This window comes from Colias philodice, chromosome 25 (assembly GCF_061535455.1).
Source record: "Colias philodice isolate Cphi_HAF_F1 chromosome 25, ilColPhil1 Martin Lab GWU primary, whole genome shotgun sequence".
NCBI lineage: Eukaryota > Metazoa > Arthropoda > Insecta > Lepidoptera > Pieridae > Colias > Colias philodice.
This window is the reverse complement of record NC_143110.1, coordinates 6,143,639-6,161,112: the sequence shown is the minus strand read 5'-3', so window position 1 is coordinate 6,161,112 and position 17,474 is coordinate 6,143,639. Positions and strand designations below refer to the sequence as shown.

Below are 17,474 nucleotides of genomic sequence, written 5' to 3'. Positions count from 1 at the left end.
TTGTGTTTTTTTATTTCACCCTTTAATTATATAAATCTATTTATACATTAAAAAGCTGAGAGTTTGGTATAAGCTGAAAAAAATGTTTGTTTGAAAACACTAATTTTAGGAACTACTGGACCGATTTCAAAGATTCAGTGTTGCTTATGCACTAGCTATAAGCATATAGTATTTGGACGATGGACGAAGTCGGGGAGAGCCGCTAGAAGATATTCAATTTTTAACAAATTTATATTTGTGAGTAAAAGTGATGTATATTCGATCACGTCGAAGTTGGATTTTTGGATGGATGGATTCTGGGGATAAAAAGCTTTAACCATAATAGTAGTTGTAAAACCCGCATAGTTCCTGTTCCCGTGGGATTTACGGGATAAAACCTTAAATTCCTTCCTCAGGTCTCAAACTATCTTTGACATACAAAAATAATCTAAAAACTATATTTTTGGCTTTTATATTGATTATTTATCACGCCTCAATTAGCATTCTTTAAAAAAAATATGCAATGTATCAACAGTTTTGACTTTCCTACTTCGAAGTCACGTCCGATCGCCCAAGGACTCGTCCACTACAGACTTACGTCATAGTTCGCACACCTCAATGAAGAATAATTATTAGCTAGATACCTAGGTATATGTCGCGGCTCTGATAGTTTGTTTGCAGCTTTACGCTACCGTTAAATAATTATTATCTATCTCGCTTTCGCAAAATTGTGCTAACAATTTTTCAACAGGAGATTATTTTTGTAGAAGTGAAACCGTTAAATTTGTCTTTTTGGCGTGTTGTCAGTCGGGTACCTGAGTCTGTAGAGTTTTAAATAGGATGGCTCATCTAGTGTTAAAATTAAATAAGTTCTTATATTACCTTATAGGTCTAGTCATTCAATCAAATAGCAGATGACGGTGCCATATTATATAGGTACCTACCTAGTAGGTGCCCATTATCACGAGTAAGATAAGTTTCATAAACGAACTGTAAACATAAATTTTAGTACGAACTACCTACACGAAACATTCATTTAAGTATATTCTATACTATCTGTTCCGCGCGGTTTCACCCGTATTGCTCCGCTCCTGTTGGTCTTAGGGTGATGATATATAGCCTATAGCCTTCCTCAATAAATGGGCTATCTATAACACCGAAAGAATTTTTGAAATCGAACCAGTACTTCCCGAGATTAGCGCGTTCAAACAAACAAACTCTTCAGCTTTATGCCTTATACCTATGCTATGCATGTGTTCCTTTTTTTTAATATGATGAATTGAAATTTGTAATGGTAACTACTGGTAACTACTTGTAATGGTACTGGTTTTATGAAACCACGATAAAAGTGAAACTGTTCGAATGGTTCCGAACACTGCTTTGTGTAGCGCATGTCGCGTGACGGTCGGCTGCCGAGTAGGTATACCTACTCGGCAGCCGCGATACGTACGCGACATGCGCTACACAGACCAAAAAGTTTGAGACGATGTAATAAAAGTTTCACTTTAATAATGAAATGACCGATAGAGCAGGCTCCAAGGAGATGTTCGTTTGCAAAAATAGCGGACCTAAATCTGACTTCTGATATACATATGTATATTGTATAGATCCCAGACATCCTATAGACAGATGTTGCCAACCAGTTTTGTGGCCCCCCTCTCCCCACCCCGGTAATTAAATATGGCATACAAAGAAAAAAATAAAAATGTCTAAAACATGCCGTAAAATGAAGGAATGTGTTTTATTCAGAATAGCGAGTTAGGTCGTAACAAAGAAGTTTAATACAAAAGCAGTGATAAGCGAGGTGAACACTGAACAATGAGTAATCTTCTATACATATAATAAATCTGTAGAAGGGTCAATTCTGTACATTGAAAATATTGAAAAAATAAATAGCAGGGGGTGTTACTGGATCGAAACCAAACCCAAATATGTGATTAAAAAAATTTTTGTCTGTCTGTCTGTCTGTCTGTATGTGAAGACATCACGTGAAAACTAACGGTTCGATTTCGATGAAACTTGGTATAATTATACCTTATTATCCTGGGCGTAAAATAGGATACTTTTTATCCTAGAAAAATACGTAGAAAAAAATTAATCTTAATTTTTCAGTTTTATCCATAGACGTTGTTCTGTAGAACCGCGAACACACGTTGCGTATTATTATAGGCCTAGCCGTATTTGGGTCCAATAGATATTTATAAGATGTCATTGTCAGAGTTAATCAAAATGGAGACCATCCACGCGAAGACTTACTTGCTCTGTGGCGAAGACCGACATCCGCGCGGACGGAGTCGCGGGCGGAAGCTAGTTTTTAATAAATACAGACAAAACCGTTTTTGTTTACTACGACATACCGCATTAAGCGACCACATTTGGTTAATATTTTCGGACTATTATATCTTTAGAACGACCGGCTCTGCTGTATTGTAAACAATTTGAATAGGTAACTGTATCCACATCTGGCACGGTATAATAGTCAATGGCTATTATCGTAAAAGTAATCAAAGTTTAGGGTCTTTTGTAATTATTAGAAACAAAGCACATGCATGCAGTAGCCTGAAGGCCCGCTTCGTCATATCTCTTTCTCTTAAGTCAGTTTGTTACTTATCTTTACACAAGGCACACCAAAACATATTGTTGAGTTAACTGTGAAAATTGTAACATGTCGCAAAAAAGAAAACAAATCAATATCGAAGAAAAATCGCGTATTATTTCAAAGCTACCTGGCAAAAGAATTTAATATTTGCCAATTTGTTCTCTATCGTCATAGTCCAGAGGGTGAGTTCTTATCGTGAATCATTTGAATAGGGGCGCAGTTAAATAGGTACTTAATTAAGTACCTATACGTCCTTATATACATACTAGTACTAGTGTTAACTACTATTAAGCTTATACATACGTAGTATATTATTATTAGTCTGTGCTTATACTATGAAGATCGATCCAGTCGATTTCAGCCCTTTCAGATACCTACACCAATAATAAAAATGGAGTGTCTGTTTTTAATATCGAAATAACCGATTTTTACTAAATGCGTATATGGATGTGCCTATACACTGTACATAAAATAGTAATTTTTACAATTTTTGTCCCGCTAATCTCAGGATTAGGTTTGTATTATGCACTATATTTATACAGGGTGTCCCACTTTCGGTATACTAAGCGCGAAGGGACTTGTAGTTTTGCATACACTGATCACATAAAAAATACTTAAATAACAAAATTACGTGAAAAATTTTTTGCTAAATTTTTCCTTAAAATCCATGTATTCTTCTCTAGCTTCGCGCAACCGGCTTATACCGCTTCGCTAATGTGAGCATTTTGTCTATGAAAACATAATTTTAAACGATAGCTCACGTGCAGGTGGCAAAGTTGGGCGGGTTGCTTGTTAGGGGTGTACACATGGAATTTTAAGAATTCCTCTATTTGAAAAAAAAATGTGTCTGGAATTTTATAAGTATTTTTTACGTACTCAGCGTATGCAAAACTACAAGTCCCTTTGCGCTTAGTATACCGAAAGCGGGACACCCTGTATACTGTACATAGGTATTACATATATTATTCATATCCTACAGTTCTAGGTAGTTTAAAATATTTTTAATACTTACCTAGTTTTATAATAATACTAGCGGTCCGCCCCGGCTTCGCCCGTGGTACATAATATTTACGTTTTCTCTACATAAGAACCATCCTCGTACTTCAAGGAATATAATAAAAAAAGAATTATCGAAATCGGTTCAGCCGTTCTCGAGTTATGCGCTTACCAACACATTTTGCGATTCATTTTTATATATAAGAAGATTAATTATTATTATCTAATTTCAACTCATCAATTCAGGCGTAACAAACAGACAGGCGGACAAAGAAATTCCATTATCAGAAAAATAAAGTGAGTAGGTACCTCTACTATATAGTTGAATGTCTGTGTGGCGTCACATTACTCACATTGTGTTACATAGTTACACCTAGGGCATGCACCCGGGTTTACCCGGTTCCGAAAAACCCGGGTAAACCCGGGTTTTTTGATGATCTTGAGAACCGGGTCTGAATAGTATGAAACCCGGTTCTCCCGGTTCCGACCAGAATATTAAAATATAAAATTTTATTCATATTTTGCTGCATTATTTTAACAAATTTATTCTATCTGGCAACGTCGGACTCACGTGCATCGCGAATTTTCGTACCACGTCTCAAGATTGGCTCTGATTGGTTGTCTAACCTTAGATGCTATAAGTTTCCTACGGTTGTAAATTACCAAAAAAAAATTTGGCTTCGAAAATTACAAAAATTAGGCTACTGAAATATTTTTATTAGATTTGTCGTGAATTTGAAAAGATTTGATTTTACTGTTTCATATTATAATGATCCAGTCATGTTTTTGTTTTTGGTATCAAGCTGAAATTTATATCGAATACTCAAGTCTTCGGTCCCTTGATGCTGTGAAAAAGTCAAACTCACCAACGAATCAAAAGATACAGCCGTAAATGCTGAAAATTTTCGAAAATTCCGACATTCGCATTGGACTCAAAACCTACAGGGTACTTCTCATAAACACAGAGCCTTTAAATTTGGTAACAGTAACGTCTTATAACACAGATAAAGGAAAATTTAGAAACATAAATTTTAAAGTTATAACATTATAAAAAAATAGTGCCCTCGGAGCGCGAGTCCGACTCGCACTTGGCTGGTTTTTTGCTTTACAGTTTGCAGTTAATGAATAAGGTTAAAGTTTATATGTGATATTATGATAACAAGGTACTTTGATAAATACCTAAAGGGAAGTATTGAAATTTTGTTTCTTTATTAGTTAATTTAATAAAATAAGACACAAGCCGCGTAAAATAAAATGCCCATTAGGTACTTTAACAGTTACTTTTGTTTAATTTCGTATTTTTTTCCGAGGTATTATAAAAGAACCGGGTAACCCGGTTCTACCCGGTTCTGAGGTCGATTTGGAACCGGGTTTCAGAAACTTGGAACCGGACTCGGCTCTGCATGCCCTAGACTTACACCACAGTATTACAATATTATTTCCTACAGTAAGGAATCGCCTTTGATGTCGCGCGATGCCGCCGCCAGCGTAGGTACTTACGCTGCCACACGAAAATACGCTAGGGTTGCAACAAATGGGAAATAAAACAATTGTGATTATTAATATTATGATGAAATCATTTATTCATATGTACATTCAAAATAATTGCGATTATTAAATCTGATGTAATTATTTGTTCATAAATATGTATATAATTACAGATATTACACTGCTAAATATTATTTACGTGGACACTTTATTTTTGGATGTTCTTAATTGTATATTATAACATTTAACTAAGTAATGCATTCGCATTGGGATGTACAATCTGATTAGAAAATAATGAGGACAACATATACATAGCTTTCATTTTAATTCAACAGATACAATTAATACAATCTTTCTGAAATATTGTTTCCTTCTGGGATTTCAATGTAGTTTTACATCCGTAAACCGAACATTTTGTGCGCGCCATAATAGAATATGTAAGTACCTATGTATATCCTTGTTTCCTTCTGGGATTTCAATGTAGATTTACATCCGTAAACGGAACAGTTTGTGCACGCCATAATAGAATATGTAAGTACCTATGTATAATAAAATTATTACACAAAAAATACGACTGCGTCGTCCTTTCGCGCTAGGTAAAGCAAACTAAGCGTGTTTGCTTTACGCGGCCCGCGTCGCCCGACCCCCGCCAGTTCCCCTCCGTTTCTCTGCACAAGTACATTCGTCGCACTACTGTAGGAAATATGGTAATACTGTGGTTACACTGTGGCACAATATGACGTCATCGACTCACACTCATAATTCAAGTTTTTTATTTTTAAACGATTTATTTCTTTGGGTGTGGTCACAAGCATTTGGAACTTCCCTTTTAAGTTATATAAACCTGTAATTTTTTTAATATGTACTAATGCATAAATTATTCGAATTTAAAGATTCCAAAGAGAGACATTCCAAATACGCGATAAGTATTAAATCCTTACCATGTGATATATCATATACATTGTCCATAACTCGTGACCAATAAAAGTGACCAATAATTATTCAAATCACGCTTGACCTAATAAGCATAGATAAATTATTAATAATTAGACTCGTACATTTCATTGAAATATTACATATTGACTAGGTATTTATTATTTCTGTTGTACTACGTAATATAATACCTAGCTTACCATATAGCTTTGTGTAAATTAAAAAAAAAATGTGTGCGTGTACTAGTGTACACACGTAAGAAGTGAAACTTCTTTACGACCTTATTTTTCAAAAAATAATTTACTACTTATATGCAACTTTACAAAAATACGTCGAATCACGCGTGGTAGGGATAAGAAAAAGATGGTGCGTAACGGAAAAATGTCATGCGTAACGAAAAAATGTTACACAAATTTTTTTTCCAGACCCCGATAAAGAAGTTTCACTTCAAAAAAAAACAAATTCTATACAATAATATGTTTTAAACATTATTTTTATCATAGACAGAAAAGAACGTACAAAACCATGATACTTAAACAATTTGACGGTCTTATGATTTATCGCGACTACTTCCCACACAAACTTACATAATATAAGAACATAGTATTATTACCGCATATTATACCTATAATGATATGACTGAGAATGAGTGATAGTCTAGAAGCGGCGCGCTTATCGCAGCAGTAATAATCAATGGCGCATTTACGTGTTCGTTCGATGCCGCATAGACCACAGGCGCGGGCGTTATCGAGTTCCCCTCTCCTCTTCCACCCGCTCGCTACCGCGACCGTGACCGTACCGCTCGAGCTCGCATAATATTACGGAACAAAAGAGCGTTCTAGAATATTTGTATTACCGAACGTCACTAACCGCTTAGAAGCGTTGCGTGTTCTTGCTTTTCTCTTTTTTGTTAAACATGATTGAATAGCTTATAGGTGTATTTATTGTAGCTATATCGATTGACCGACACCCTCAGTCAATAACCTTATTAACTGATTTTATCATTTAAAATCAGTCAATAAGGGTTTTGTTCGACACCCTCAGTCAATAACCTTATTGACTGATTTAAGAGCTTTGACTGGGCACATCGGTCAAAACCTATATTGACTGATTTTGTCAGATGGACTCAGTCAATAAGGATTTTGACCGACGCAGTTAGTCAATAACCTTATTGACTGATTTTACTGGTCAATAAGGTTATTAACTGGTTAAGGGTTTTTCTGTAACATAGATATAAAACCGAAACAGTAGATGAAATATGATTGCTCGGGCGGTATCATGAGTGGCCGAGAGGCTAGACGTCTCCCCGGCAGGGCGAAAGACGCGGGTTTGAATCTCGTTTCGAGATAGAATTTTTTCAAAGCCATACAAAGACTGAAAAAATATTCTCTGGTGGCACCCGGCCGAGTATTATAAAAAGAGATACATAATCACTACATAGTATAAAAAAAAGTCACTATGTCCCTTTGTATGCTTAAATCTTTCAAACTACGCAACGGATTTTGATGCGGTTTTTTTTAATAGATAGAGTGATTCAAGAGGAAGGTTTTAGTATATAATTTATTAGGTTTAAGTCAAAGCGGGCGAAGCCGCGGGCGGTAAGCTAGTAATTAATAATAATACACTTTATTAAGCACCAATTAGAAATACATACATATAAAAAGAACATACAATATAATATAGAGCCAGAAAGGCTGCCTTATCGCTACTAAGCAATTTCTACTAGGTATCCTATAGGTAGCCTAAAGGTAGGATTATTAGTTAGAATTAGGTAGGTAGTACAGCAATAACATGAATGTTATTGTTTTATTACATTTTCATTGGTTTAGGTAATTGTTCAAATAAGTACATATTAAGTAAATGAATATAACACAAACAAACACACACACAAACGCGCGCGCGCGCTACAGACAATTTTATACACAGTGAATTTTTTCTTAAATTTTATAGCAACAAAATATTTTGAAGAGAACAAGAATCTAAAAGAAGAGAAAAAATCATAAATACAAGCTCCAAATAAATGAAACCGCATCAATCGATCGAACGATTTATATAAAAAAATCATAGGTAGGTAGAGCCTACATCAAATCAGACATTTTAAATTTTTAAATAGGTCGATGGATTTTGCATTTCCTCTATTATAATCTACAGAATATTATTATAGTCATGAAACGGAGAAATGATAACTAGATAAGCAAGAAACATGAATAGTATATTCAATACATATTATGTACAATGTATCGTACAATGTTACAACGCGCTCATACTCGAACTTGATTCACTCGAAATAATAATAATTCCAACTTCCAAGCGGTTTTGCAGTCGATTATTTTTATTCCCCAGTCAACGTTCTACCTATTCGAGTCGGGTATACAAGGTCATTACATGCGACGGAGATATGCGGCCCATTCCGGCACTAAAATATAGGTACTTTTGTAGACGCTGTCGATCGTACGCGGTTGCTGTAGAATAGCTAGACAGAGACAGCTAATACAATACATACAGTGAGTAACAGAGATGACAGCTATGTCGGAACTTTGGAATCTGCCACAGCCCACAGCCGATTCTGGCATGCGCTCTACTGGCATTGCCATCTGTGTCTGTTCTTGGCTTGCCCGCATGTGAGTGAGTGCAACAGAATTTTATATTAACCGAGTGAGCAGAGAGTTGAGTTCGATCGAACGGTATTCGTACTGGTGAAATTTTGTGTATTGGTGAAAATTAAATTAGGACATTTGTATTAATTTACATAAATTGTATTGTGAAATATAGTTCTTTTTGTATTGTACTGATTAATGGAAGTATTTGACTGAAAAGCGCTTAGTATAATGTGTAGACGGCAGACGGCTGACGCCATTCTTGGTTGACTTTTACTCTTTATCCGGCCATCTTGATTTTTCGTGCCGTTTCGTTTTGTAAAGAAAAAGCAGCAAAGACAAAACTTGATTGAAGTGTGAAAACCGGCTAAAACTTTTATTTGTTAAAATGTGTGCCCGTGTTTATGTCATGAAATAGTTTCGCTGTTGAATAGTGTGTACAGTGTAGTGAATTGTACCGACTAAATAATAAGTTATATCTTTTAATAGTTAACTCGAAACGATTAATTCGTTCTAATTTATAACTGGGACTGGACAATGAATGTAAGTTCTTAATGTAAACCATAATAATAGGTACCGCATGTTTGATTGTTGTTGTTATTGTTTTGATGTGTAGTTATCTAAAAAAAGTTAAAATTTTTGAATTTTTGATATGTGGATTTGTTTTGATGAACAAACATTGCATTGGCATGTAATAAATTACAAGTTTGAGCTTGTCTTTAGAATTCGTCTAATTTGTTTGAGTAATATTTCAAAAGTGGGTTTAAAGTTTGTTTTAGTCAAAAACATTTTTAATTTTCATTGATCCTTTAATTTTGTTTCTTGTTTATTTAGGTACATTCCAATTAAACATAGTAATTAGTAATTTATGCACCTACTGAACAATTATTTTATCGCATTTATTATACACATTTCATAAAATAATCAGTCCAAAAAAGTTTATTCATAAATCACTTTTTAAAGTTGATTTTACTAATTGTTTTCAGGATAACAATGGCCACCAAGCTTGAATCTGAATTTCCTCCGTCTCCTCAAAATTATGAGTCAGGTGTGTTTTCTTTAATTTTTATTGTTTTGATTATAAGAAATAGGCAGATACTTTTTAAAACATGCCTGTTATTATTTTATTTTTTTATTTACACAGGACTCCATGACATTCCTACTCTAAGTTTTATAAAAAATGAATTGAATGGATGTTTTTACTTTTTAATTCCAAGAAAACTTTAATAGTTGCTTTAGGTGTCTTAAAATCCTATTTCTAAGCTTGTCTAATGTGAAGTCTGAAAAGAAAAATAAAAAAGCAGCATATTATTTATAATTAAAATTCACAATAGTGAGGCTAAATTAACTTTATTAGTAAGATCTAAACATGCAAAGAGTTAAAGTATAATATATAAATAATTAGGTGAATTTGGTTTTTCTATCTGCTTAAAGGCCGATTTTTCAATGCTTGGTTAAAACTTATCCGTCCAATAACTTACACAATTAACTTACACAATAATATTAAAATGTCACGTAAACTGTCAAATACGGGCAATAAGAATATGTTTTTAAAATGGTAATTTTATATACATTATTCAACGAATAAGTTTTAACCAAGGATTGAAAAATCAGCCCTAAATGGAATAAGTTCAACTAAACATATAATCTCCAAAATTATTTGTTGATCGCTTGAATATTTAACTGAGGAAAAAATTAGGTGTCAGGGCCAATTAATGCCAATACCAAATTAATAACTCAGGCCCCGGAAGCACAGATACAATAGAAAATCTATTGTGTCATGGACCGATCGGGCCATTCGGGGCTCAATGGGTTAAAAAGTATTCAGTCTGAACGAATTACAATCAGATTTTAAGATATTTAGAAATCAATTTCTTTTCTTAAATCTCTTCTGCAGTGTCTTATCTTTGAACGCATGAATTTCTGCATGACATAAATATTTTTAAATATACAGGATGACTTGATATAGGTGTAATAGTTTTGAAGAGGTGAAGTATAGCTCATTTGGAATAGAAAAAAGTAAATACTTCCTAGCCGAAACTGATTACTTTCAGAAAAAATTAAAGATTAATAACTCAGGCCCCGGAATCACAGACACAATAGAAAATATATTGTGTCGTAGACCGATTGGCCATTTGGGGCTCAATGGGTTAAAATGTTTTTATTATTTATCTTTATCTTGTCGTCCTGTATATGTCGTCTGAATTATGTATAAATATAATTATGGGTATATAAATATTATAATATAATATTATAATAATATGTTAATATTAGTTAAGTTTTAAATAAAAGAATCTGTATTTAGAAAAGTTTTTTAGTCATTTAATACAGCTATAAAAATCAAATAACCAATTAATTTAGTTGTATTTCTTTTTAAAATCATTTGTGTAGATCTTATACAGAGTGAGAACTTTTTACTGGTAACATTTAAATACAATAAACTTTTTTTTTCAGATGGAGATGAAGGTGTAGAACACAATGACCAGGAAGAAGATGAAGAAGCAGAGGTAGAAAAACAAAAGCCAGTTAATAATAATGTTGCTAATATTTTAGCTCGATTACAGTCTTCTGGGGCACTTATAAAAAAACCGAAAAAAGAATTCTATTGCTTCACCTGTAAACTAGATTATCCTGATTGGGAAGAGTTAGAGAACCATCTCATACAACACGTCTCGCTACCTTCAGTAGTACTCGACAAACTGCCTTCCGACGACGAGGACGCACCTCCTTCGGGAGATGAAAACTGGTCTGACGAAGATGATGAAGAATCTCCACCTAAAGCACTGCCTAAAACACCACAAAAGATAGATATATCACAGATACTTAAATCAAAAGCAATATCTTTAAAGAAACCAAATGATAATGACTCGAAAAATACTAACTCTGCTTTAAGTAAATTAAGTGGATTAGGATTTATAATCAAAAGCAACACAACACCTATCAAAACAGAAAAACCAGATAGTGAAAATAATGATGTGATGCAAAGATTAGGAAAACTAGGTGGGATAAAGTTAAAATTAAAATCTGACGGCAATAACACTAATACTTTTAAGGTTGTGAATGGATTGAAAGATTTCAAAGCGTCAGATGATGAGGATGAGGATGAAGACGAAGATAAAGAAAAAGATGATGACAATGACAATGATAAATCTGGAGAAAATGATGAGTCAATAGAAGAACAGAGCAGTAATCATTCTCGAAAACCTTCTGAAAGTGATGATTCAGATCCTGGTAGTAGTAGAAATGCAGTACTTAAGCAACAAATAGGCACTCCTAGAAAAGAGAGCAGGGATGTAACAAAAAAAATTACGCCTATAAAAATACAAGAAGAACCGAAAGCACAGGAACGACGAAGACCTGCCGTAAAACAGACACCAAAAAGGGGAGCAAATGTTACAGCTAAAGAAGTTGCAAGTGAAGGTGAAATAACGGAATTAAGAAGGACATCGGTATCAACTACACCCGAACGGCGAGAGTCAAACGAACATACAGATAATGTAGTTGTCAAACAAGAAGTGCAAGACCCTACTGAAGAATCTCAATCATCATCCAATGCTTTGTTCTCAGGTCAAGTGAAAACAGAAAGATTGTCGCCCCCTCTACCAGATAGTTCTTCCACACCAATGATAACTGAAATTAAAACAGAAAATGATGCCTACCCTCCCTCCACTACATCGTCCAGTAATGTCACAAATCCTCTATTACCCATCACAAAAACTGAAGAAACTATGACAATAATTGAAATAAACGGCGATTCCAATGACGAAGATGACGACTGTTGCGTCGTTTCCACAACTCCTGCGCCTGATATTAAACCTAAAATAGAAAATACAGCAGTTGAACCTAAAATTGAAACTGTGGTTACACCAACTTATCCTTCATCTAGTACATTTCCAACATCAAGTGCATACACCATGCCTTCAGCAAATTATAGTTCCTCTTCTGGTATATCTGGTCCACCACCCTTGCATTCAACGCAAAAACAGCACAGTTTCAATTGGAATGCGCCAGATTCAAAACCGCACATAGAAATGTTAGAAAAGAGTGCAGATGATATTTTCGATAGCCTTCTTTCAACGTCTAACAAAAAAGAATCTATGATGTCAGATGCTAGTGAATACATTTCATTAGATAAATTAGGATCACAGCATACTTGTGATGTTTGCAATACTAGATTTACGGATATCTCATTATTAGAAGATCATAAAAGAATGACGGGACATTCTCAAAGTTTAGTTACACCATCGTCGTCAATGCTACTTCCCTACACGCCATCGTCTAATATACTGTCCAGCTTGTTACCTGTGACACAAATAGCAGAAAAAGTAGGCAAGCTGTCTACTATAGGTGGTAGCGGACCTGGGTTCACACATCAACAGAATTTTATGATAAATATACAATGCCCGGGTGGTGGTGGAGTCATGATGCCCCCACAAGCTCCCTACAATCAAAGTTCTCCAAATATGCAATCAAATTACCCTTCAACTAGTAACATGTATGGACAGGGACAAGCAATGCCTGGACAATATCAAGGCAATAATTACATGGGTGCTAATATGCCAGGCTACGGTCAATTTTCACAACAAATGCCGAAAACTAGTTATATCAGCACCATGCCACAAAATACTTATGCCACTCCGCCAGCGTATTCTACCAGTTCTCCACTCCAAAGCATGCAACAAAGTGTATATGGCCAAGGAAGCATGATGAATCAACAGCCAGGCTCGATGGGACCTCCCGGTTCTCCGAGTCAACCATACGTTGCGGTATGCAGTCCAGGTGGTTTAACGAAAAGCGCTGGCATTAAAATTCAAAATGTTCAGACATGGACACCTGGACAATTAGGCGGTGGATCTTCGAACGTGTCTTCCGGAGGGCCCGGTCAAGATATGGGACAAATGACTGCTCCAGGACAACCTATGGGCGGGCAAATGCCGCCGCCTACTCAGGTTAGAATGGCTGCTAATGTCACAAATACAGGCCCTAGACCTCGTATGCCAGGTGTAAGAGGTCAGAGACCCACAATTCGGCCAGGAATTCAGGTGCATGGCCAGGTTAGGGGTGGGAAACCTAATCCTCGCATGCCAATGAAGCGACCGGCTGGGAATGTTGGAGGGCCGGGACAAAAACGCCGAGCAGATATGTTACTACCTGGAAAACACGACAATGAAGATTGTCAAGTTATGGCGATGCAGAAACAAAGAGAGGGTCTACCGATGATCCAAAGTGTTCAAGGTGCCAAAGATAAATTGAACCTCGGCAGTCAAATATCTATAACTAAGAAGACAGTTAACCGTGAAGCGAATGCAATGGCTAATGTGTTGGCATCCAGAGGTATTAGCGTTAAACAGAAACAGAAAAGTAGATCGCCGACTCCAGAAAGGCCTCTTCCTCATATACCTAATCTAGGAGCGGGAGTTAGTATAAAACATACGTCGAAATCAAGTTCGTTTTCGATACCCGAAGCGAAGGTTGGCGGCGGAATGCTAGCGTGTAAGATATGTAAAAAGATGTTCATGAATCAGAACTCATTGGAAGTGCACATGACAAATGCGCATCCACAAAGTAAATTAAACTTGTATAAGTGTGATGAATGTCCGGCTTCCTATCCCAAGTCTTTACAGTTACAACATCATAGAAGAGTGTTTCACAACGTCAGTGGTGCAAACAAAGAGTTGGGTTTGCCCGTGGTTGATCTTTCAGAACCGGATAATTTAAAACGGTTAAGTAATTTAGGTATATATAGTTTTATTCCGTTAGCAAATCGGGAGCAGGCCGACGGTTGTTTTGGTATTCCTGTGATATCCGTTCACAATATGCATTCTGGTTTTACGAATAGTTTGCAAGCCCTTGGTGCAGATGGACTGTTAAGCTTAGGTCCTTTAAAACCTTTGCCGAAGTAAAAAAATTCTATAAAGTTTTTTTTCTATAGAAATTGTGATTGAGTTAAATGACTGATTTATTATATTGTGTTTGAGAAGATAGATTTATTTTATTGATAGAAATGAGAGTATTGTTTTTTTTTTTTGGTTTTGTCTTAGTTTTGTAAATCTGTGGAGTTACAGCATGTAACTGTATTAAATAATATATACAATATAATCCGTTTAGTAGGACAAAGGTAATTTATTTCTTACTATGACATTATCCAGAGCTTTATTAAAAAAAAATTAAAAAAAGACGTGTGGCACTCGAGGACTGCCGCGGTAAAGCTATTGCATAGCATGCCTTCAAGCCACACCTCCGTGTCCGTCGGAGTGGGGAGCGTGAGGTTTTTTCGTTACGGAATTTCTCGATTCGGTCCCCGCGCTCAAGGCCTGCGATAGAAGCTATGCAATAGCTTAAAATTCTTCTCTTCATTTTCTTTTTTGATAAAAATTTTGTCACAAACAGAATTTTAGGACAGAAATTACTTCATAAGAAGTGAAAACACTGGTAAAATGTATTTAAACAAAAATATTTTGGAAGTTAAGTTGCTTTCAGTCATTAGGTGCCCATATAAGCGGATTCTATTGTACTTATATTAATCGAGAAACAATTATATACTTTGTAGTTTATAAACATGAAGGGCAAAAACCATGTTTATCTTTTTGAGATTGAACATGGTTCCATAAGATTGTCAGTTTAACTGTCGAAAACAAAACACAAACTGTATTTAAGAAGAATATTGTAAATTAATATAAACCATAACTTAAATAGTGTAATAAGAACTTAATATCTTATTGAATAAGAAAATAGGTATTAAAACTTTATTTTTGTAACATAACGCCATCGGCCTTATGAAATCATCTATTTACGCAGCCTTGTATAAAGCATTTCTGAATATCTCAGTAAATTAATATCCTACTATTGATTAAATAATATTGAAATAAAGCTTTGTATTATTTTTATCCTTTTCAAAAATCTCAGAACCAAATAGACCGGACTCTCAGTGGAGTTTCGTTTGCAAAAATCGCGGACCTAAATCTGACTTCTGATATATATTGTATAGATCCCAGACATCCTATAGACAGATGTTGCCAACCAGTTTTGTGGTCCCCCTGCCCGCACCCCGGTAATTAAATATGGCATACGAAGAAAAAAATAAAAATTTCCAAAACATGCCGTGTGGGGTATCAAATGAAAGAGCTTATTGAGTAGATCACGAATATATAGCATACTATATACCTTTCTTACACTTTCTCTAAGATTTTTTAGAAAATTTACGAAAATGGTCCATTTTTGAGTTAACTTTAAACCACTATAGATTGAAAACTCATGAATATATTTTTTAAATTATTATTTTAAATAATTAACAATAGTCCATTGTTTACGATTCAATATTTCGTACAGTGAAATAGTTGCATGGGGGAGTGGGGGGAGCATTCAAAGATGGCGAGTATATTTTCAAGTTCATATAGTATATAGTTATTTTCATCAAATCCACCACATAGCTCACTTATATTATATTACGAACTATTGAATCATAAACAATGGACTATTGTTAATTATTTAAAATAATAATTTAAAAAATATATTCATGAGTTTTCAATCTATAGTGGTTTAAAGTTAACTCAAAAATGGACCATTTTCGTAAATTTTCTAAAAAATCTTAGAGAAAGTGTAAGAAATGTATATAGTATGCTATATATTCGTGATCTACTCAATAAGCTCTTTCATTTGATACCCCACACGGCATGTTTTGGAAATTTTTATTTTTTTCTTTGTATGCCATATTTAATTACCGGGGTGCGGGCAGGGGGACCACAAAACTGGTTGGCAACATCTGTCTATAGGATGTCTGGGATCTATACAATATATATCAGAAGTCAGATTTAGGTCCGCGATTTTTGCAAACGAACATCTCCTTGGAGCCTGCTCTAAAATGGTGTAAGTATATTTAACATATGAAAATTGTATTTTATCAAAAGTACATATTTTCATCCTTAAATAATTGATCTGTTAATGACTGGAGAAACAAAGAATTGTAAAACTTAGAGCAAAATTTTTGGCGGGCGACATTTGGGCATGAAATAAGTGTTGTTAGTAATATTTGCTGGCGTATATTTTTATAGTATAAAATAATAATTTTACATATTTAGAAAAGCATAGACTGGTTGTTAATTGAAAAAAGGTGAAATCATGAAATATGAAAATCAATTACTTAATCACCAATTTTTTTTTTGTTAATTGATTTTAATCAAGTTTTTAATTGATATTGTATAAGCTACTGACTTGAACGTATAATTGAATTATTATTTATTTATCTGCACTAATATTATAAAGAGGAACACTTTGTTTGTTTGTTTGATTGTAATGAATAGGCTCATAAACTACTGGACCGATTTTGATGAAATTTGGCACAGACACTCTTTAGACCCTGAGAAAGAACATAGGCTACTTTTTATTGCGAAATATGTACCACGGGCGAAGCCGGAGCGGACCGCTAGTTCAGAGATAAGTAATTGATATTTTTTCTATTCAAGGTTTCCATGTCTGGGCCGTGAAGAAAGGGAAAAATGGGTAAAATTTGTCCAAAACAACCGCAGTGAAGAAACCTGGTTACCATCCGATAGAACTTGCGTCTGTTCATTGCATTTTCGCGATGAGGATAATTAATATACCACAAAAGCGGGAAGGCGTTTTCTAAAGAAGTCTGCTGTTCCTTGTATTGATGTTATTAATAATAATAAAATTTTACGGATTTGTATAACAAATAAAATATTATTTTAGCCATCAATAACATTATGTTATATTTATTTTAGCCGAAGGTGTGCTACAATAGTACTGGAACAATGCAAGCAATTTCTGAGCCGGGAACATGTTCTGAGGATGATGAACTAAATAAACATTTTGTAAAAACTAAATAAACATTGTGTAAAATTACACGGCTTTTATTTTTTTTC

General features: G+C 34.7%; 1 protein-coding gene across 1 annotated transcript; it reads left to right on the top strand.

Annotated features, from left to right (window-relative positions):
- The first annotated feature begins 8,575 nt into the window (after nt 1–8,575).
- On the top strand, nt 8,576–15,290 carry LOC149477438 (uncharacterized). Its single transcript, XM_089710974.1, has 3 exons — nt 8,576–9,135; nt 9,579–9,640; nt 11,047–15,290. Coding segments are annotated over exons 1-3 (3,513 nt in total). The 5' UTR covers nt 8,576–9,133; the 3' UTR covers nt 14,496–15,290.
- The last annotated feature ends 2,184 nt before the right edge of the window (nt 15,291–17,474 follow it).

Coding starts and splice junctions, on each gene's coding strand:
- LOC149477438 (XM_089710974.1), top strand. Junction 9,641..11,046: donor TCCTCAAAATTATGAGTCAG/GTGTGTTTTCTT, acceptor TTTTTTTTTCAG/ATGGAGATGAAGGTGTAGAA.